This window comes from Tenebrio molitor, chromosome 2, assembly GCF_963966145.1.
Source record: "Tenebrio molitor chromosome 2, icTenMoli1.1, whole genome shotgun sequence".
NCBI lineage: Eukaryota > Metazoa > Arthropoda > Insecta > Coleoptera > Tenebrionidae > Tenebrio > Tenebrio molitor.
Window position 1 is genome coordinate 3179451 of NC_091047.1, and position 21957 is coordinate 3201407.

General features: G+C 45.2%; 3 protein-coding genes across 7 annotated transcripts in view; 1 reads left to right on the forward strand and 2 right to left on the reverse strand.

Annotated features, from left to right (window-relative positions):
* The window catches only part of LOC138124287 (5-oxoprolinase), a 129410-nt gene that overhangs the window by 106030 nt on the left and 1423 nt on the right, over positions 1-21957 (reverse strand). For 2 of the 3 annotated variants that reach the window (XM_069039273.1, XM_069039275.1), the window contains exons 3-12: positions 16808-16999; positions 16463-16757; positions 15960-16413; positions 14768-15919; positions 14463-14720; positions 13918-14415; positions 13754-13865; positions 11090-11314; positions 10527-10770; positions 5676-5773 (exon numbers count right to left, since the gene is read on the reverse strand). In XM_069039273.1, the coding sequence (XP_068895374.1) occupies positions 5676-5773; positions 10527-10770; positions 11090-11314; positions 13754-13865; positions 13918-14415; positions 14463-14720; positions 14768-15919; positions 15960-16413; positions 16463-16757; positions 16808-16999 (3528 nt within the window). Of the gene's footprint in view, positions 1-95; positions 382-5675; positions 5774-10526; positions 10771-11089; positions 11315-13753; positions 13866-13917; positions 14416-14462; positions 14721-14767; positions 15920-15959; positions 16414-16462; positions 16758-16807; positions 17000-21957 lie in introns of those variants that run through there. The other variant, XM_069039274.1, reaches the window with a different exon arrangement.
* Positions 11436-13648, forward strand: LOC138124359 (ubiquitin-conjugating enzyme E2 H-like). Of its 3 annotated transcripts, none has more exons than XM_069039394.1 (2): positions 11436-11644; positions 13055-13648. In XM_069039394.1, the coding sequence occupies exon 2, from the start codon at positions 13055-13057 to the stop codon at positions 13589-13591; it is 537 nt and encodes a 178-aa protein (XP_068895495.1). In that variant the 5' UTR covers positions 11436-11644; the 3' UTR covers positions 13592-13648. The 3 variants fall into 3 exon arrangements, with proteins under 3 accessions (XP_068895495.1, XP_068895496.1, XP_068895493.1); XM_069039395.1 differs by lacking the exon at positions 11436-11644 and adding an exon at positions 12348-12754; XM_069039392.1 differs by lacking the exon at positions 11436-11644 and adding an exon at positions 12832-12973.
* On the reverse strand, positions 17025-21952 carry LOC138124284 (adenylate cyclase type 10-like). Its single transcript, XM_069039270.1, has 2 exons — positions 21129-21952; positions 17025-21079 (listed from the first exon to the last, which is right to left on the reverse strand). Exons 1-2 carry the CDS (start codon positions 21813-21815, stop codon positions 17072-17074), a joined length of 4695 nt encoding a protein of 1564 aa, XP_068895371.1. The 5' UTR covers positions 21816-21952; the 3' UTR covers positions 17025-17071.

Genomic DNA, 21957 nt, shown 5'->3' on the forward strand with positions numbered 1-21957 from the left:
AATTTTATGGAGACGAAACAAGATCCAATAAAAGCGGTGTTAAAACGAAGACGACGGCCGTCTTGACCCGGCGCGGCGTGCACGAAACCAATGCAAAATCGCCAACCATTTATTAAACTCCCTAACAGATTAACAAAGTTTTAGAAAAGTAGTGGTGCTAGTTAAGATTCGCCCCTGGTCCACTCCCGCAACGTGAGTAAACAAATCAAGCGGGATTTATACGCTTTCCTGGCCCTGGCGGTACTCGAAAACGCTTCCACGTTCCACGAAGGTCCCAAGCGGAGCGTTAGTCCTGGAATTCCCCGGCTGCGAGCAGCCGTCTTGGTCGTCTCGCTCGTCGCCGTAGCCGCCCCCACCTGGCGTGTGCAGCTGGAAGACGTCCTGGAAGATTCATCAGGAATTAATCGCACCCTAATTGGAAAAACGTCGACGCCTCTCGTCGTAATGAACGACTCCATTACGTCGGCTCGGCCGGATACAATTTTTTTTTCTTATCCGCGAGTGATGGATGCGACGAAAGCGCTCCCGGTTCGGCTGAAGTGTTCGTTTTAAATTGGCGGTTGAAAGTAATTACAATGTAGCGCCAAATAGATAGAGTGTTCATCAGTGAAATTACGCTGCGACCCGAAGAAATTTGCGCGACTTTGCGCTATCTCCTGGCTCTATTTGGGCGTTTATCAAGTGCCACGCTTTGGTACATTACTCTAACGGAAATAAACAAATGCGACAGGGGTTGTAATGAGAAAATTAAACGGGGTGGGCGGCTCACCTCCCCCGATGGAAAACGCACCGCGAGAACAAATAAATTCGAGAGCACACTTGGCCATCAAACGAGAAACTCGAGTCGTAGATTGATTCGCACACGTCTGATGAAAACTTCGACTGGACACACTTCCAGAAACAATCAACGATATGTTTTTCAATGGAAAATATTCTAACTGGCTCATCTGCGGTGTTGGAACAAAATTGTTGCAGTAGTTGTGATTGCGGTAACAATTTGCATCGAAAGCAAAGCAAATTTGACCGAAATGCTGATTGTAAATTTGCTTCAAATGTAACCAACTGTAACTAAAATTATTCTGATTCGCCGAACTGCCATTATTGAAAAATACTTTAGTTGCTTTTTGAATTTACACAATGTGTTATATAAAAATATTCAATTTTTTACACAAACAAAACAAATCACACTAAAATAGCTTTCAAAATTTAAAAACCTTCTCTTCCAAACTTTATTTCCACAATTACAATACAACCGTACGAGTCAATCAACGACTTCACTTTTGTTTTTCACGGCTGGCTCCCAAATTTTATTTGACCATTACGTGATACGCAACAAAAGAGTGATTTTCGCTCAGCTCGTTTTTTCGCTTTCGCCTTTTTTTTTTGTTTTTTCATTTTAACTTTTCGCCCTAGCTCGCCGTGTCTTTTGTTTCACATTCATTTAAACACTCGCTTTTTTTTCCGGTGGCAATTTTGCCATTTGCGCATTTCACAGTTCGCTGATTGCACCGTATCAATTTTCTTCATTTGTTCGACGCTGGAACGGTCCAAAAAAAATTGGAAAAAAATCGCAAAAAAACAACCTCGCCATCTTGCAATGAATTTGCTCGATGTCGTTTATCGGTGCGATTATTATTTCCTCGTTAGAGAAATAAAATTTTGAAGTGGAATCGCTTTCGCGAAAATGTTTACGACACCATTAAGAGCCGTAAAACAAATGATCCGCGACCGCACCCTCTTGATGTGTTAAAAAAAAAAAAACACTTTTGCGCATCGACGAGGCCTGCGGCAAATGCGACCAATCCGGTCGTCGATAAACCGAAAAATAATTAGTTATCGTCCCCAAGTTGTGTATTTATCATTACCGGGATCATCTTATAATGGCTTTTGAGAACGCAGGACATCCTCCGGGAGCCATACATCAACCCGGAGAAAAAATCGGCTATATCATCGCCTAAGCCTGATTAGTTTCGGCTCGGTCGCCATTTAAGAAAACCAATTAGTTCGGCTCGTTAGATTCCAATTATGAAGTTTAATGAGGTCGTCTTGAATGGCGACGGCATTATCGGCCGTCGGAATTGCCACCCCGAAGAGCGCGCCAATAATTCCGAATTCGGTGTTTGTCGTCGGTAAATAAAACATAAATCCGCATTCCGGAAAGCAAACATGATTCAGTGCGTGTTACTAAATGTTGCATGAACTCGGCTTCCGACAAAAGGTGACGAACTCCGGTGTTTGCTTCTGATTATCGCATGATACGGCCGGATTTTCGCCGCACCGGGAGAAGTTTGTTCAGTTCCTTTATGTCCCGGGCCCCGTCCTTACACAAATCCTGTTCCTGGAGCCGTTCGCGCATTTGAATTCGCTGCGGCCAACGCTGCGCGCTTAAGCCTCCAGGGGACGAAGACTTAACGCCGGCTACAATAAGGTTACGCTAATGCTGTTCTCGGTCCGGGAACTTGCCCATCGAGGGAACACCAACTTCACAGATCAAAGGGCCATTTTTGAAAATTCGCAACGAGGCGCAGATGGGAATACACAGGAGCATTAGTTATTTACGCCGGAAAGGAACCAATGAAAGGGGGAAATTTCATAAAAATAGAGGCAACTCCGAAAATGTCGCACCGAGCGACAAGTTACAACAATTTTATAGCAGTATTTTCTACTTTGCCTTACTAATGGGCTCATTATCATGTTTTTGGTAACTTTTAGCTTTGTTACATTGGCAACATCAGCCGTTTCACGTCAGGCGTCAACGTCAAGTGTGAAGCTACGAAGTAAATATAACATTTAGCACACGAATAACAGATATTATTGAATTTGTTTCACGGCTACTACATTATTTTCCAATTTAAATACAAATCGTCAATGTCTGTTACCAACTCACCCACCCAAAAATCCCTACTCTAATATGAAAACTTGAGCAGCCGAAATTTCAGGAATTAGTAAAGCAAAGTAGTATATTACACTCGTTTAATAAGACGTATTATCACACTCGTTGCATTAAAGGACTCCTCGCTACGCTCGCCGTGCTTTAAACACATTCCTGTAATAAAACATCAAGTAAAAATAAATGGTCGTTGTTACATGTGTATTTCATTTATTTTTCTCTTTTCTCGCAGTTGGAACTTGCAAAAGTTCAGTTTTAAAACTAAATTATTTACGAGTTCGTAACTAAAATGTCTAAAAATTTATGTAAAATGGGAAATTCATTCTCAAGAAAGAAGGTAAGTTTGTCGTTCAGTGAAGTTTCTGGACAACTACAGTTTTTAAAAGGGAAGCTTTTTTCGTGAATGCCTTTGGATAAAAAAACAGTACATGTCTGACTTTTAACACAAAATAATATATAGTTATTTACATTAGAGATCGGTAGGGGTATTTTACAGGGTGAAAACTAGATTTCAGGCACGAGGCGAAGCCGAGCTGTAAAATACCTACCGTACGACATTTGTATTAGACTTTTCGGCTGACCAAATGTTTTATTTTGCACTTTTGCAGATTTTTATGAAATAACAAATGTCACACTTTTTGACATACAGAGCTGCCAACCCGGTAGGTTGTATTTTCCATATTATGATCATGATTATTTGTTAGTCAATACAAATAAGAAAAAATAAGCCATTTATCGTATCGTATCGTGAGATCTAAAAAAAAATAGAGTTGGCTGTGACCAAAAATTTCAGTTGGCAATTCGTTAAAATTTCAATTTTCAGATGTCAGTCTTAAACGTTAGGTTAGTGATTTTGAGAACGTTGAAATCTTGATTTTGAGAACGTTGAAATCTTGATTTTCATAAAGGTGTGCATTATGTGCGACATATCGGTTGCAAAAGAATCATGAGCTCCAATCGTATTTACGAACTAGAGTAATGCCTGCCTTCAGCTTCCAAACATAATGTTAATATAAAAAGGAATTTGTTTTTTTTTATTGTACGACAAGAAATGCTAAAAAAAATTGTAGAAGATAATATTCTGGTTTATTTTTTATGCACGTCGAAAACGTTAAAAACAGATTCCATGTGAAGCACAACGCTGGAGATTGGGGAAAATTCTGGAATCAGTTTTAATAATGTTATTAATAAATACTAAAATAAATATAATACATTTTCAAGAATGCGAGTTTATTAAATGTGAAACAAAAGAATCCTACATCCCTTTTTACGTAAAAAAACTATACCAAATCTGGACAGAAATTCTTGTGTTGAATATTTTTTTCCTAACCTAAGCCGACCTCTCTGTACGTGAAGAAGCAACTAATGACCCATTCTCACCCCAAGCTCATCTAATAAGCTGCCTACTCACCCACCGAGACATTAATTATGTCTAATGTTGTACTCCCTATTAATTTCCTAGAAAACGCCCGGGAACTTATTAAAGCCGTCACTCAAACTCGCTTCTTCGCGTTGAACGCAACAAAATTCCCAATCCGAGGCGAAAAATTCCCAAAACTAACTGGTCGCGTTAGAGTCATCGGCGAGCTCGAACACATCGACATGTCGGCAATCGCGAAAGGCGAAAGCTGCAGAGAGATCACTTCCATACTTACACATGTATTTATACTCTTTTCTATTTTCACGGATCTCTCGCATTGAGCTGTTCCATTTTCCCCTTTTCGCGGGATTTAGGCAGATAGCTTTACTATTGTGAAGTCGCCGCTTTATTGTGACTTAGACGGCGAGCGAGAGGTTTTAGCATAATGTCGATCGCGGGTAACAATGACCTTTTTCATTTTCTCGCGGCGGAATTTTGACCGCCTCCGCCGGCCCTGCCGCTTCACCCTTTGATGCGACGTGAATTACTCGGGGAGCTCTTGAGCGCGGATTAAAAACAGGGGGCGGCAAATTTTGTTCCCAAACAAAATACCAAAACGCTTTTTCGAACCGAACGATTCCGGGAGCGAGGGTCGCGTTCGACAAAAGAGCATCGACGTTTCGACCCTCCGCCGACCCAAATCAAATTCTAGCTCTCCCCGACAGCTCTATTAATCCCCACAATACATACTAATCGAGCCGCAGAACCCGAGAAATTGTCTTGTCGACGGCGAGACAAAAAAGCGTCGGCGACTTATCGCCACCCCCGGAACGACGTCTCGCTCCTCTTCGGGAGCGGCAGAATCGGCGCGTGACGGATTAAAAATCCAATTACTCAGGTGGTTAACCTCCCAGCAGTTGACTTAATTTATTATTTAATCCGGCAGGACCTGGTGGCTTGTCCCGTCTTATTTTCGAGACGGCCTGCCATTAATTATTCCCGCGACCTACCCCCTTCAAACGTCGCTCCCGGTGTGAGGCCTTAATCATTATAAATTTTCGGTCCGGTGCAGGCGGCGGTTGCACCGCTCTTAAACAAGTGTAACACCGTTTTATGTGTTGCCGCAACGAGCTGACGAGCCATAAATCCAAGATGGCGCCGTTGGGCGGCTTAACGGTCCCATTTTTGCGAGATTAATGGTGGCGCGTCGACGTAACAATAACGTTATGCTAATAAAACGGACCGGAGTTGATAGGGCCGATTGTTCCGTTTCCGGTTCTTATTGGCGATCGAATCGATTTGTCTTCGTCGTACTTTGGCCGCTCAAAAACCGGTCTGCGGCTTCTTTCACGCCCATTCGGAACGGGGCGACCATGACGGAGGAAAAGCGTACACGCCGTAAACAAAACGGTTTGTCATACTCACCCCGGGCTGGATGGTAACTGCATTTTTCGGGCCGAGATTGATGGTCCTGCCGTCGGCCCTGATTAAGAGATTGAGACCTCGGGCGCCCGGACCGCCACCTGCAAAAAAAAACAACACAAGGGCATAATAAATAAGGAAGCGGGCTCGGATGTAAAGCCCGTGAGGGCTCTTCTTTTTGCAAAGGGCCGCGGCCGAAATTGAGACGCAAAATTGTTCACTCTTTTAACACGCGACTGCACAAGAAATATTTTTATTAATCTGAATTAAGAACACTCAAACGCAAACAACGGATATTTGTGCTTGGTTCTCTTTTGAGAAAGAACTACTGAAACCATTATTACATATACCGTGCCTTCAAATAAATTCGGAATTAGAGTAGGCTGTGATTTATATATTTTATCTAGTAACGGTTGGTAATAGATGTTTAACACATGTACTGTGCTGTGCAAGGTCATTGCTGTGCCTTTAAAAATCGCATGTTACCAACTTCATAATAAAATCACAGCCAACTCTAATTCCGAATTTATTTGATGGCACGGTATGTACATGTTTCCCGGCGCATCCACCATTCTATGAAATAATTGCACGATAACGATAAGTATGCGCTATCGCTTTTCTTTGTTGAATTCTCAATGACGACTACAATTTGTTCACATGCAAGAAAAATGTAAGAGTTTAAAGCAAATATTTCATCGTATTGGTATTCACCGTTTTACAACTTATGAATTGGCCACTTTCAAAGAAGATATACAAGAAATAGACACACAGTTTCCTTTACTACATTTAAGATTATAAAATCTATACGACCTAGTTTTGCAATTTTACCGATCATTTAAGTAGTGTTCTCGGTGTTTTCTCCATTTTTATTTAATTTTATTACGATCACGAGAAATCGAAACATGGAGCTTTCCTTTGTATTCACAGCGATTGTGTCTATAAATCATGCTTTTTAGATCTTATCGAGTTCATCAAACAAGATATATCGCAAGATTCAGGCCAAGTTACCTCGAATATCGACTGTTTTTTGTAATTCATGAATCTCATTTAAGTCGGCAAACAGAAAGAGTACCAAAAAAAAAATCAAAGCAAAATTGTCATTTTCAAGGTTCATGTTAAGAATAAAGAGACGAGAATTTTGTTGCTTTCCATTCACAGAATCGTATCTACGTATAAATTGACATTTTTATTGAATCGAACAATAGACAAAGACATTGAAGTATTCGTTTTATTTTAAAATAATGTCTAGAAAGAAACATTTATTACCAAAGTTTTTGGCTGCTTTCTCATTACTGTGATTTAAGAATCAGTCGTTGCCAAGGTTAACGCAAGTGACAACAATCCAAACAAAAATCTGATCAAGAGCATATCCACATAATATGTTACATTCAATATCACGATAATAGATAATAATTTATTATTATATGAGTTTTATAAGACGCTTGATGTGACACGAGTTGATTATTGGGGCACGACGAACGCAGTGGGGAGAGTGTCACAGTGCGTCTTACAAAACGAGTGTAATATACTATTTTTTCTATTTTGGTCGCATTAATACAGAGTGATCACAAAAAAACGCCCCAGCGTATATCTTTCTTATTTGACATCCGATTTCAACGAGTAATACATCAAATTAAAGAATTCAAAAAGTACTATAAACTGTATATAAAATGTTTCCCTTAGCAACCCTCCCTTGCAAGGGTTAAGGGTCAACTTTATTTTTTTTTAATGGCAACATACAATTTTTTTGGTACAGTTAGATTCATTATGTTTTTCCGAGTTCAAAAATATAGTACATCCTGTATATTTAAATGTCGTTCTAATTTCTAATTCTAATTCTAATTGAAATAAGTAGAACTTTATTCGTAACAGGCCATGAATTACTTATGAACACATTTTTGTAGTCATGGAAACAATATTTATTAAATAATACAAACAATAAAACAACAATAATTTTTTTTCAACTGATCTGTTCAAATTGAGCACCATTTTGTTCGAGACACTTCGCGTGGCATTCAGAAGGCTTTCAGGTGGCGTTTCTTTGCAAGTAGTAATTTCTATTATTTCCGAAATATGCTTGCAACATATCCATATTGTTCATTATTGTTCATTTTATTTCACAACACTAAATTGGAGAAACAAAATTAAACAAAATTAAACAAAAATTACGACAAATAAAGTTTATTTTCAAAATAAATGTTTATTTTTTTGTGTTTCCATGGCTACAAGAATATCTTAAGTAATTCATGACCTGTTACGAATAAAGTTCTACTTATTCCTAATGATTTGTAATTGAATTTTATTTATTTCTTATGTTAGAATAACATTTAAATATACAGGGTGTGCTATATTTTTTAACTCAGAAAAATATAATGAATCTAACTGTACCAAAAAAATTATATGTTGCTATTTAAAAAATTTAAGTTGACCCGTGACCCTTGTAAGATAGGGTTGCTAAGGGCAACATTTTATATCCAGTTTATAGTACATTCTGAACCCTTTAATTTGATACCGCTAGTTGAAATCGGATTTCAAGTAAGAAAGATATAAGCTGGGGCGTTTTTTTGTGATCACTCTGTATAAAAACTCAAAAATCTAATTATGAAATAATCTAGGGACTTTTGTGTGGCATGAGTTATGGTGGCATTTCTGTGAAATTTATGTCAAATGTTTTAATTTTTAATAGGAGCTCCCCAGAGATGCTAGACGCCGGCCAGCGTGCTATTACAGCAATACCAACGTAATACGTATAAAAAAACAAAAACAATTTCACAAAAAGACTAGCATGACACCAAAGTAGAAAAAATGACTTTGTATTATAAAAATCTTGTTTAGTTGAAGCAGATAGGTATTAGTTTGGAAAACCAAACTATTTTCATTAAAAATGGAGCACTCTATTTCCCTTCTTCAAGATAATGGTCCAAATCGAATATTGCACATAATTTTTTATAACCTATTAAACAGCAGATTTATTTATTTATTTATTTATTTATTCGAAATATGTCCTTATTTTTCGGGCAATCAACATTCCAAATTGGTTATTCCTCACTACTGATCCGACGATTGAGAAAAGCAATTTCTTTGTTCTTTGTTGCGCTCTTCGTGACGAAATTTATCTAATGCAATCTTTGGAACTCATCTAACTCGTCAAACAACGCAGAGATTAAATCATTTTATAAATAACTTTCGGCGCCCTCACCACTTTTAAACTTTAATAATAGTCGTAACTCTATTATCACATGCAGCGCTGACAAGCCAGCTTTCTTAGGTTTCTATTTTTTGGACTTTTTTATCAAATAAAATAAACATATAGTTTTCTTCGTTGAATAACGTAACATTGTGATCAAAAAAGTTCAGCCGACTATTGGCGATTTCGGCTACCGTTGGGAGCGCCACTGAGCCACTGTTGCCAAATTGCCACCAGTCATACTCCCGCTCGATCCGGCTTATGTCTGTGCATTGTTTTCTAATATACGTTGTTGGTTATACGTGAATTTGCGGTTTTTGTGATGGCTTTTTTAAGGTTACACAAGACTTTAGTTTATTTAGAGGCAACACCAGAAAGCAGATGTGTTGTGGAAGGCGAAAGTGTTGTGTGCCAAGTTGTTAATTTTATGTGGTGTTACTAAAGTGGTGGAAACAAGGTAAGAAATTTTTGTATTGCGTCTACAAACAAATATCCACATGAAAGTTAAAGATAACAACGTCGAAGTAGACTATTTTGGCTGCAGCTGATGAACTTGCAAACTTATTTCGGCGTATTTATTGTACCTATTGGTCCAGGTATTTTTTTTTGTTGAATGACAAATCACCAAAGCCCAACAATTTTTATTGTGATATTTAACACATTTTATGTATGTACAGTCAGGTTCAAATAAATCTGGGACTTCTTTTTTGGATTTTAAATGTGACTTCAACTCAATGGTTGTCATTTTATTACCATTAGGCATTTGACAGTCATGAAAAATATCACCGAAATTCAGAACGCAGTTCTATAATTTCCGCCCCTTTTACAATTTTTGCACTTCGGCCATTCACTACTACCAAAACTATAAATGTAGTTTATAGAACATGTCAAACATCCGAGACATCGATACACTCCTATTTATTCAAAAATATTTTCTGCGTTGTAGCAATTTGCGAATTGTCTATGATACCGGAGATGAGAAATGCGATTTTCTTTGTCGAGTTCTCAGCAACAGAATCCATCAGTCGAGATAGTTATTGTTAGAACTCACATTTTTCCCAGTTACAAATTGACAATCGTCATATAAGATCATCCAGACAGAAGCTTACAGTTTCTTTTGTTACATTCACCGTCAAAGAATCTGCAAAATAGAATTTTTCAAGTTTAATCTCGCTCTTCAAACGGCAGCGTTACGAAAGGATTTACTAATTATACCCCGTAGCGTATCTACTTTACGAATTCTTTTAATTTCGCTTATAGTTTCGAAAATGAAGAGACGGCAAACGCCATTTTATTTCTCATTTAGTTCATCAGACGACAGCGACAAATTGCAATTTACGGAATGGAGGTATTTAGTGTTCAAGAGTGCACTTTGCGTCAAAAAACTCCGTCAAGTGTAGTTTTAAATTGCATTAGGTCCGTGCGAGTTTTTTAATTATTTTGTGATCAGGTGAAACGAGCTCCATAAAAATTTTAAACGAAAATTCCCCCAGACCTGACGTCGTCGTCGCCGCCCCAAATTTAATCTTTTCCCAGATGCCGCCTCTTAAAAATCGTCCACGGCCCGTAAAACCCTTTGAAACGGGTCCGTGGCGAGGGCGTCAATTTGATTTTCTATTTCGCCGCTATTAAACTGTTGCGGCGCCGTAAACCTAAACCACCCTCACCGTTTAGTCCGTAGGGCTGGAGCACCCTCCTTTCGGTGAGAACGGAGAGCGTGAGCGGCGCCCTGAACAGTATCTCCCTCAGGACTCCATCGCCGCCCCTAAATCTCCCGGTGCCACCGGTGTCTGGTCGTAACATAAACTTGCGCACATGTACAGGATATCTCCTTTCCAATATTTCAACATCGGTTATCCTGGTGTTGGTCATATGCGTGTGTACTCCGGAACATCCGCGCCAGCCGGGGCCCTGAAATGAAAACCATCAACAAACTCGAGCCCCATTAAGGCGGATGAGGCCGGACTCGATCGAGATAAATTGATGGAAACTTGACGTTCCGGATCGAGTCAGTGTTGCCAAAGTGCTGCAATAACAAACGTCAAAACGACATTTCCCTACACAAGCACACTCTGATGCGGAATTTTTTGTCCTCGATCGGAACGAGAGGAATCCTTCAAAGTTAATAACAGTGTTGAAGGGGCGACGCGCCTTATATATCATGGCGCGTCTCAGGATATTACCCGAGACAAAATAGAATATTATAAAGTTGAAATAAAATATGGCTCACCGCGCCGCTGCCTCCTGCGACCGTCTCGTAACACCCCCAGGAGCCGCTGCCAAATGTAATATTATTCATGCAGCCCTGCGAAGCGGCGCACACCCTGAAGGCCTTCAGGACGACGTCGACAACTCTCTGGGACGTCAAGACGTTGCCGCCGACAACCGCGGCGTTGTCGCTGGGGTCCAGGATCGAGCCCTTCGGGACGTGTATTTGCACGGGGGCCAGGCAACCCTGTCGAACACAAACAAAAATATATCAGAATTAGAGGGCCACATCTCGACTTTCTCTTTGAGCGACTCCCGGACGGCCCCGTCAAAATCCAGAAACAAACAACGCAAATCAATCGACGTCGTTTTCCGCTCTGTAACCGCGACAACGCCAAATATAAGACTCAATCGAACGCCACATGATGAAAATTGTCAATTCAGTGAGCACGTCATCGGCGTTTCTCCGGAGGTGAGATGTTGTGAATTCGCGCTGAAACCGAGTTAATTCGCACCGTGTTCAAATTCACGACAGAGGGCCCCACGATTGCCGCAGCCGGCAGACACCATCGCACAGGTAAATATTTCACGGCGGGGTCCCCACGACGATGGACTTGAGGATTCTTCGCGGGGTTCGTGCCCGGGACGGTTCATTATTGATGGCTCCTCAAATATTAACGGCTTAATCCAAACATCTGCTCTATAATCTGCCCCGAGCCCCGAAGTGAATCCGTCTCATTATTGTATTGCCTCGCGGTACCACCCTCTCGTGCAGAGACTCCAACTTCAGACATTTCGCCCAAGTTTTAACCGAATTAAGCGGGACGAGGCTAATGACCCCGCGACGATGAAACAAGGAACAAAAAGTTATTTTACTTCGACAAAAACGAAACTCACAACTCTATTAAAAAACCTACACTAAAGATGATGCAATTCCTTCCCTTGCACCAATTTTTGCATTGTGATCGACATAATGGTGCGAATTGTAGTAACAATATACACGTAAAACCAGTAAACTCGTTAATTTCACGAATAATGTAACAATAGGAATAGATGATGAGGTTATGTGTACGCTCATTGAACAAAATCGAATTTTTAACTTGATGACGGAAAAATACACGAATTCGAGTTTCAGTTGTGTGAATTAAACCTAAATGAATTTTACCTGTTAATTGGATACACGACTAAAAAGTGAAAATAACTGCCACCATTTTCTGGACGATTGAAAAAAAAAAGCGAATCGAAAACAATTCAAAACTTTATTCGAATCACGCGATCGCGTCCGGTCTTTAATCATCAATTTTGGTAATTAATCGTGGTAAAATAAAAATGTATTTAAAGCTAATTCAGTGTCGCACAGCCAATTTCATTTGAATGATTGCATATTAATATTTCGAAACAAAATAAATTATCTGATTTAATATTCATAACAGTAAAACACTAATTTTACAGTTGGCAAAACTTTTATCTTTGGTGTACCGTTAACGTTGTTATCATCAGTTACAGTATTTATTTAAATGCATATTTAAAACCATCATGACAGGCTAGTGCGAGTTGTTGCAACGTCTTTTACGTGACATAAAAGGAATTATGTATGCTGTGGAAACTGTTTTTGGAATAACAATATAACCCTAACCTGTTTGTGCCCTTTGACTACCATTTTTATGGATGGATTATTTAATCTCATGTAAGTACTCAAAATGCCGTTTGCGCCTTAGTTTTAATTAATTCTCTTAAAATATAAACACTACGCGTTGCGTAACAAAAATAATGTTTTTACAACGAAGTGATACCAAACTAAAAGAAACGAGGTTGGATCTGGGGAATTTTGGATGTGATAGTGACAATTGCCACTACCGAAATACGTTATTTTTATTTTTATCGTGAGAACATATTGCACGGGATGGTAAGTTGAAAATCTGGATTGTAATCGATATCAATGGTACCACCCTCGACCCTGTAACTGCACCCCTTCCCTTACTTCCAGATGAACCCCGCCATCCCCAACCACCGTATTAAGATCGACGTGATGAGGCTGATCGAGAACAAATTCGACGTGACGACGTTCGACAACTACCGCAACTTGATCGTGAAATTTTACGGCCCTGCGGACACCCCCTACGAGGGCGGAGTGTGGCGAGTCCGGGTCCTCCTCCCCGACAACTACCCCTTCAAGTCGCCGAGCGTCGGCTTCGACACGCAGATCTTCCACCCGAACGTCGACCAGATATCGGGGACAATCTGTCTCGACGTCCTCAACCAGAAGTGGACGGCGCTCTACGACCTGGTGATCATCTTCGACACGTTCCTGCCGCAGTTGCTCAAAAACCCGAACCCGGACGACCCTCTCAACCACTGCGCGGCGATGGTGTTGACCAGGACGCCGGAGAGGTACAAGTACGTGGTGGCCAAGCATGTGCAGGAGTTCGCCAATCCGGAGAAGGTGAAGCAGTGGGAGAGAGGCGAGGATGTGGAGCAGGAGTCCGGCATATCGGACCTGTCGGACAACGAGGAGGATGGCTGAGGGGTGATGTAGGGGGCGCGTGTCGTAATTTGGTCACAATAAAACTCATCTTCGCAAGGGGTTGGTTATTGAAAGGTTGATCGATGCGACCCCGCAAAGCGTTTACCTCCGCCGGCTTTCTTTAGATTGTCTTAAACACCGACGCGGACACACTTTGCATACCTGATTAAGCGGAACGTCGTGTCCGACCATGCAACGGAGGCAGTAAATAAGCGCCGAGAGCGTGATAGCTTTGGGCGCATTGCAGTTACCCCAAACTTCCGGACCGGTGCCCCTGTTCAAAGATTGAAATCACCAACTCGCTGTAATCGTTATTACTGACTCACGTAAAGTCGCACAACGCCGATCCCTTCTCCTTATCTAGCGTGACTTTGAGCACGATCGGAGTCCCGTCGTCCATGTACTCCTCCGCCTCCAGGACCGTCTCTCCGGTCCTCTGACAGGTGTCCTCTGCCACCTGCCTCAGCATGTCCCTGACGGCGACCTCAGCGTTCTTCTGGATATGATCCATGTACGCCTGCACCACCCCCAACCCGTACTGCTCGATGAGCTCCCCCACCAGAGCGATACCCTTCTTGTTGGCGGCGACCTGCGCCCGCAAGTCGGAGATGTTGTCGCTGAGATTGCGACCGCCGTGCTTGGTGAAGGCAGCGATCACTTCGTCCTCGAGAAAGCGACCGTTTTCGACCAAAGTGAAGGACTTGAAGGCGGCGCCTTCCTGGTTCAAGGTGGTGGAGTGCGGCGGCATCGAGCCGGGGGTGATGCCGCCGATGTCGGCGTGGTGGCCGCGGCTCGCCACGAAAAAGATTGGCTGCGGCTGGTCCCTGCGCATCTCAAACTTGGTACCACCCCGAGAGGACTCGGTACTCACCTGTGAAAAACGGGAGTGATCACCGTGAGGTCCGGCAAGTGCGAGCCCCCAGCGGCCGGATGGTTCGACAAGATCACTTCGCCTTCCTCGAACTTGGTCTTGGTCTTCATCTGGTACTGAACAGCTTCCTGCATGGCTCCCAGGTGCACGGGGATGTGAGGCGCGTTCGATACCAACCCCCCGTCCGGACCGAACAGGGCGCAAGAGAAGTCCAGACGCTCCTTGATGTTGGTCGAAATCGACGTGCGCTGCAAAATTCTACAAAAATTTTGGTCGAATCGTCGATGCGGAAACGCGTCCAGTACCTTCCCATCTGTTCCGCGATGCTCATGAATCTGTGACTGAATATGCTGAGCTGGATCGAGTCCAGTTCAGGACCTATTTCCTTCACCTGTCCGGTACCAATTGTGATTTTGACGTCTCCAAACAAAGTGATCGTTGCCGTGCAGTCAGGCTCGACCAGAACGGTACTCAAATCGTCCATGATGATCGCAGGACCGCTGATCACGTGTCGAGCCTTCAAGTTCTTCAAGAGATAGACGTTGGTCTCTTGGAGTCCATTTTCGAAGTGCACTTGAGTTGTTTGTTCGGGTACCGGATCTTCTGTGGCGGTCTCAATCGCTTTTTCTTCCATCAGATCGCTTTTACCGACTCCCCTCACCCTAACATCGTCGACAATGATATTTCTCTTGTGTATGACAAACCCAAACTCTGACTGGTACCGATCGATGAACGCCAACAAGAAGTCTCCGTGCTTGGTACCTTCCTTTGACGGAACCGGACTACACATGAGTCCGCAATCCGTACCGTCGTACCTCATGTGCAGGTACGGTTTCAAAACTATGTTCTCATCGGTGAAACCCTGTTTCTTCAATTCATCTTTGCACTGCTCTTCTAGAGCACTCAAGCGCTCGTCGAAGTAGTCGTAGTTCGCCTTGTTGTAGATCTTGGCGCTCGGTTCTTGCGCTTCGAAGACCACATCGGCTAACGCCATACCATAAGCCGACAAGATTCCTGCGTACTTGTGAACGAACACAGTTGTCATTCCCAGCGATCGCGCGATAGCACAAGCGTGTTGACCTCCGGCGCCTCCAAAACAAGCCAAAGCGTGCCGAGCCGTGTCGTACCCTTTAGCCTGAGTCAAGGCCCTGATAGGGCGACACATGCTCTCGTTAGCCACGCGGATGAACCCCATCGCGACCTCCTCCAAGCTCATCGGGGTCTCGTTTTTCAAAAAGTCGTTGATCTCGTTCGTCAAAGTCTGCATTTGTTGGAGGGTGGCGTCTTTGTCCAGAGCTGAGTCTTCATCAGGGCCAAAGATTTTGGGGAAGTACTCGGGCAGCAGCCGTCCGAGGGCTAGATTGGCGTCGGTGACGGTCAGAGGACCTCCCTTTTTGTAACAAGCTGGACCTGGATGGGCACCCGCCGATTCGGGACCCACAACAAACAACCCCGATCTGAACCCAATTAAACGAACTACAATGGTACGAGTACTACCTGAAGAAAAGCATCGAGCCGCCTCCCGCGGCGACCGTGTTGACGTCCAGTTGGGGCGCTTGGATGGTGACTCCCGCCGTGGTACTCTCGTAGACGTGCTCGAAGCTCCCCGCGAAGCGGGACACGTCAGTCGAGGTACCACCCATGTCGAAACCTATCACCGGTAGGTTGGTTTCTTTTTGCCACGTGGTCACGGCGTACCCTACAACTCCTCCAGCGGGACCGGAAAGGATGGCTCTGGCTCCGTTGAAATTGTGCATGGGGGTCAAACCCCCGTCGCTCTGCATGAACAACACTCTGGTGCCTTCCAGGTTGTTCTTGAAGCCTCGAGAGAAACTCTCGACGTAGCGTTTCACATGAGGAGTGAGATAAGCGTCGGCGGATGAAGTGAACCCGCGAGGTACTATCCGGACCATTGGTATGATCTGGTGCGACAGCGAGACATGCTGGAAACCTAGAACGACAGTTAGTACCGAGGGCAAGACCTAGTGAAACAGCAGTACCGAGCTTTTGGGCGATTCTTCCAATCTCGAGCTCGTGCTCGTGACAAGTGTAGCTGTGTGCCAGAGCTACTGAAATACTGTTGATTCCTTTGTCTTTGACAGCTTTGAGTTTGTCGTGGACTTCGTCTTTGTTTAAATCTCGCGTGATGTAGAAACGTTCACCGGTGTGACCCTCGACGACGCGCCAGTCTTTCAAAATAGAATCTCCCAGTTCGCATTGACCCTTCAGGAGTGGCACCACTCTGCAGTCTATCTCTACAGTCTCCGAGTAGAGAATTTCCGGTCGTTTGATGTTCTGGAATGTTTTTACAGTCGCCACACGAGTACTCTGGTTTGAGAACTTACTAGCTCGAAAATCTTGGGCCTGGCTTGGTTGCCGATCAGGAGAATATCCTTGAACCCTTGATTGGTCACGAAAGCGATTCTCTCGCCTTTGCGCTCCAGCAGAGCGTTGGTCGCGACCGTGGTACCCATACGGATCCAGTCGATCAAATTACTGTCGACGTTGCCATCGCCATCTAGCGCATTGTTTGTCTCCTGAAACGGTAGAAAAGAAACACACTTCAAACCAACTATTTTATTAACGCGTAAAACAAGTTAACATAACTATCAGTAAATAGGTAACGGGTACAACACTTGGCACCACTGCAGTGGCGTATACGTCTTGGCCAGCTTCCAATCGAGATGCTTGACCGCGCTCTTGTCGAAAGCGTAACCCCCAAACCAACACGTGGAGTGCAACATGGTCCAACACTCTTCCAAAATGTTGCCCTGCTCGGACGCCGCCTTGTTAGCCTTTTTCAAAAACCTGACAGTTTGCGAGATTTTGTTGTTGATCCTGCAGTAATAAGCCCTCAGGTGTAGATACCTGGGTTTGAAAACCGGCCACTTGTTGGCTGCAATTTTCAACTTGTTGAAACAGTTCTGCGCTTCGTCGATCTCGACCTGCAGCAGCGGTTTCTTCTGCTCCAAACAGCGCACGTGCTCCAGGAGGATGCACTCGGTGTATCTGACAGTGTTGTACAAGCTCATCACCTTGTGACTCTCGCCGTCCTCCCAGTTGTAGTTCTTCTTCCAAGCTGGGGCGTGCGCGGGGGCGTTCCTCAGATAGTAGCAGTACATGTTGATGATGAGTTTGTTGCCAAAACTGGAGTAACGCTTTCGCGGGTCAAGAAACTGAGCCGCGAACTGCTCGATTTTCTGGATCGGTTCCAGACAAAAATTCGTCTCGACGAGAAGCTCGATGCAGAAGGCGTAGTAGCCGACGTAACCTTGCGAGTGGTACTTTCTGCCGATGTCGAACAAGATGCGCCCCATGTAGACCGCCTCGTCGATTCGTTGCATGCTCAGCAAGACCGTCGCCAGCGTCGGTACCACTTCGGCCATCGAGTAGTGCGCCTGGATGCTCATTTGGAGGTAGACGCATCTGTAGCCCAGCTGCAGCGACTCGATGATGTAGCCGCTCAGCACTTTCACTTGAAACAGCACAGAAATCACCGTCGAGATGGCGTAGAGCTCGTGCGTTATGTTGTTGGAGTAGTACTTGAGGACGTCTTTGTTGAAGCACCGCTCCAGCTTCTCGCAGATGTGCATGTCTCCGCAGAAGCTGTACAAGTAGACGGCGCTGGTGTAGACGTCGCACAGGACGTCTATGTTGGGGTTGGTGCGCCTCAAACAAGACACGCTTCTTGCGGCGGCTTGTTTGGCAAGATTCCAACACCCTTCGGCGGCGAAGATGTGGCTGATCAAGCCCATGCAGAGCCCGAAGTCGAGCTTGATCAAGGGATTGTCTTGTCTGGTGATGCTGTTGAAGACTCGTCCGAATCTGAGGAACCACGCCTTGTTCAGCAGCATGTAGGGCAGAGTGTACTTGAACGAAATCAGAGGTACGTTGTACTGGCGCAAGCTGAGGATGGCGTGGTTCTTGGCGGCGGCGTTGTTGCCCAGTTTCAAGTACACGTAGCCTAGCAGGCAGTGTATCTTGCCCATCATCATCGTCTTGAAGTTCCCCGTGAAGATGTAAGATTTGTTCGTTTGTACCATGCACAGTTCGCTCGCCTCCTGCAGAATCGGGATGGCCTCTTCGAACTCGCACATGGTGAAGAGGATCACGCTGTACTCCAGCATAAAGAAGATCTTCTTGCCCAGATGTTGGGCGCAGTGACTGTGGTGGATCAAGTCGCGGTAGACTTTGGTCATGATCTCCAAACAAAAGCACGCGGTGGGGTCCCAGACTCGCCTCTTCGGTATGTCCGCGTGCTTCCAGTGTTTCTTCCTGGTTCCCGGCGAGAAAACCGGGGGATTGTGGACGTACTCGCGGATCAGCGCTTTGTAATCCTCTATGGGGCGCTCCGCCTCGTTGAACTTCTCCGCCCAGATGTACTTCTGGTCGTGGCAGTACTTGATCAAGTCTTTGAAGCGGCGCACGCTGATGATCGACGCGGAGTTGTCGCGGAGACAATTCGGACAAGAATTGTTTTGATTCTCTAGCAAATCGGTGATCCTCAAGTGGAGCTCTTTCTTCTGGTTGAGCGGCAAAAGCTCGTACGCCAACAGCTTGATGTTGCGGCTCTTGAAATGCAACACTTTACAGAAAGCGTACCTCGGAAGCTCCGACTCGGTGTCGTACTCTTCGTCCTCCATGTAACACAAACAGACGTTCTTTTTTTCTTGGAGGCCGCCAGAATTGACGTATCTCGAGGCGCAATCGAGCACTTCTTCCTCGAACAGCGTTTTCATCGCAGTCGCCAGCATGTTCTCGTTGGGGTACTTCAACAGCACTATCAGAGTGGTCCTGGTGAAGATCTCGCCCAAGACCGCCGCAGTTTTGATGATCAGCTGCTGGTAAGGCGAGAAGGAGTCGAACAGGTCCAGAGTGACGGCAGTCGAGGTCTCCTCGCTGTGCTCCAGGTACTTCTTGGAGAAACCTGCCACCAGTACTATCGCTTTTTCGTCGGTGTCGTCCAGGAAGGCGTATTCGCCTTCGTTGGTCGAGGCATACTTCACTTCCAACTCGCCGTTGTTGATCATCTTCAACAAGCACGCCTGGACCCATCCCGGGCGACCCTCGCAGGTCTTGTTGATCAAAACTATGAGTTTCTTGGATACGCCCTTGACGTTCAGAAAGTTGCACATCAAAAGTGCGATGTGCGTGGGTGGCAGAGGTTCGATGTTGAACACTTTGATCTGGTTGCTCAGCGACAACTTCCACATGGTGTTCCAAGTGGTGTTGTCTTCGAAACAGCCGGCGCACACCAGAGCGATCAACTTCTTTTGGAGGACAGTCTCCAAAAGCTCGAGACTCCGGTTGTCGATGAACTGCACGTTGTCTATGAACACCACGATCTTGGCGTTCACCTTGCACACTTTCAGAAAGTTCTGCTGGAGTTTTTCCTTGTTGCCTCCGCTGTCGATGATCGACGTGCTGGACTTGGCTTGGAGGATCTCGTTGAGATCCCAGAGGTGTCTGGGCAAGTCGGCGATCACTTTGGGGTGAAACCTCGACATGATGTCGTAGAGTTGTTGGTAGACGGTTGAAACGGTGTAGTAGGGTCTCTGGAGAGCCTCGTTCAACGCCAGCGAACACACGTACTTGTACGAGGCCCACCGCTTGTGTATCTCTTGCAACAACTTGGTCTTCCCCACTTTCGACTCCCCCTTGAAGCAAATGCTGGTCCAGCCGGCCACTTCCGGTTGTTCCAAGATCACGTCGGCCACGCCCACCTCCATGTAACGCCCGATCAGCGGCATCACTTGCTTGTCCTCGATCGCCATCTTGTCGAAGTCCTCGTTGTACTCGAAGATGTGGCCCGCGTCGGCTATCCCCTTGAGCTTCATAGCCGACTGGACTTGGAAGTAGAGCGACGACAGCTTGCAACTCTTGTAGGTCTCGTGGTCGCAAGTGACTTTGCCCTCGTAGGCGCACATTATGCGTGCGGCTTTGTTCACGGCGCCCCCTATCACGGTGTACTCTCTGCGGAAAGGGTGCCCCACCACGCCGCAGTAGACCAGACCGTTGGTGACGCCGATCGAGATCATCTTGACGGAGGTGAGTCGCTTGATCGTTTTTCGAATCGCGAACGCCGACTTGAGGGCGTTTTGACTCTCCACTTCGTGCTCGATGCCTCGCAGCCCGAACAGCACCAGGATCATGCAGTCTTTGTCGAAGAGGGAGACCTTGTTGACGACTCCTCGCACCGTCGACACGATCTTGCACACGATCTGGTACGCTTTGTTGACCATCGCTACCAGTTTGTTGTCTTGGAAGGTGGTCGGTACTATGTTGATGAACTGAATCGTCACCTGTCGCATCTCGGTCAGGTACTCGATGGGTTGTTTTTCTTCGACTTGGCTTTGAACGGGGCGCACGATGAACGGGTTCAAGTCGTTGGGGATCCACCGCAGAGCTGCAATCTTCACGGTCGGCCTCTCCGGAAGTCCGGCGATGAAGCTTTCGGTGATCTTACTGTCGGTGGTGGCATCGTCGATTCTTCTCTTCTCGTGCAGCTGACTCCTGTGCTCTAGATGCTTGACGCACAACGTGTGCGCCACGGGACTCTTCTGGAGGTAGAACTCCTTCAGAGCTGCTTGGTTCGGGAAGTAGATGCAATTCCAGACCTGGAAGTCGTGGATTAGCCCGGCCACGTCTGGATCTCGCGACTAGTACCTTGACGTTCCCGTCAGGTCCGTAAGTGACTTCGTAGTTGTCTTCTGCCAAGTGCCCCCACGCGCTGGGCGCCACGACCACATCCCCGGAGACGCTGACGCGCTCTGCGCACTTCACGTCGCTGATGGCTTGACCGGTGATGATGTAGTGACGGTGCGACTGGTTCCCGATCACCGAGAAGGTCAAGTTTCCGCAAGCTATCGCCAGTTTGACCTTCAGCAGGACGTTGACTTCCGTCTCGAAGCATCCCAAAGTGTTCTGGATGAAGAGGGCGCACACTATCACCTTGTGGATCACCTCGAAGAGGCGCAGATCCGGCGGGGCCTTCCACAAGGCGAGGAATGCGTCACCGGAGAACTTCAAGATGTCGCCTCCGTAGAACGTTATCACTTCGACTAGTGCTCCGATGTAGGCGTTCAGCGTGGCGGTCAGCCGATAGATTCCTCCTTTACCGGTTTTGTTGTACTTCTCACACAAAGGAGTGAAGCCGGAGACGTCGGCGAAGAGGAGGACGCCCACGTAGGTGTGCACTTCGTCCAGTTCGGTCAGAGGCATGTTGAGGATCTCGTCGGGCATGAACGTCGACAGGATCTCGATCTGGCGCTTGATTTGGGTCAGCTCGATCTTGCGTTTGATGTCGGTCTCGCGCAACAGATTTATCCCGTAGGTGTTCCATCTTACTCGCATTTTTCAATCGCGTAATTTTCTTTTTGCGTCGTTTTGACACTTAAAAACACTCGATCTGTTTACACTTTTTCAGTTGCTAAGTCGTGATTATGAATGTGGTAAACAAGAAATGTTACGTAACGGTTGCAAGTTTCGATTGTTA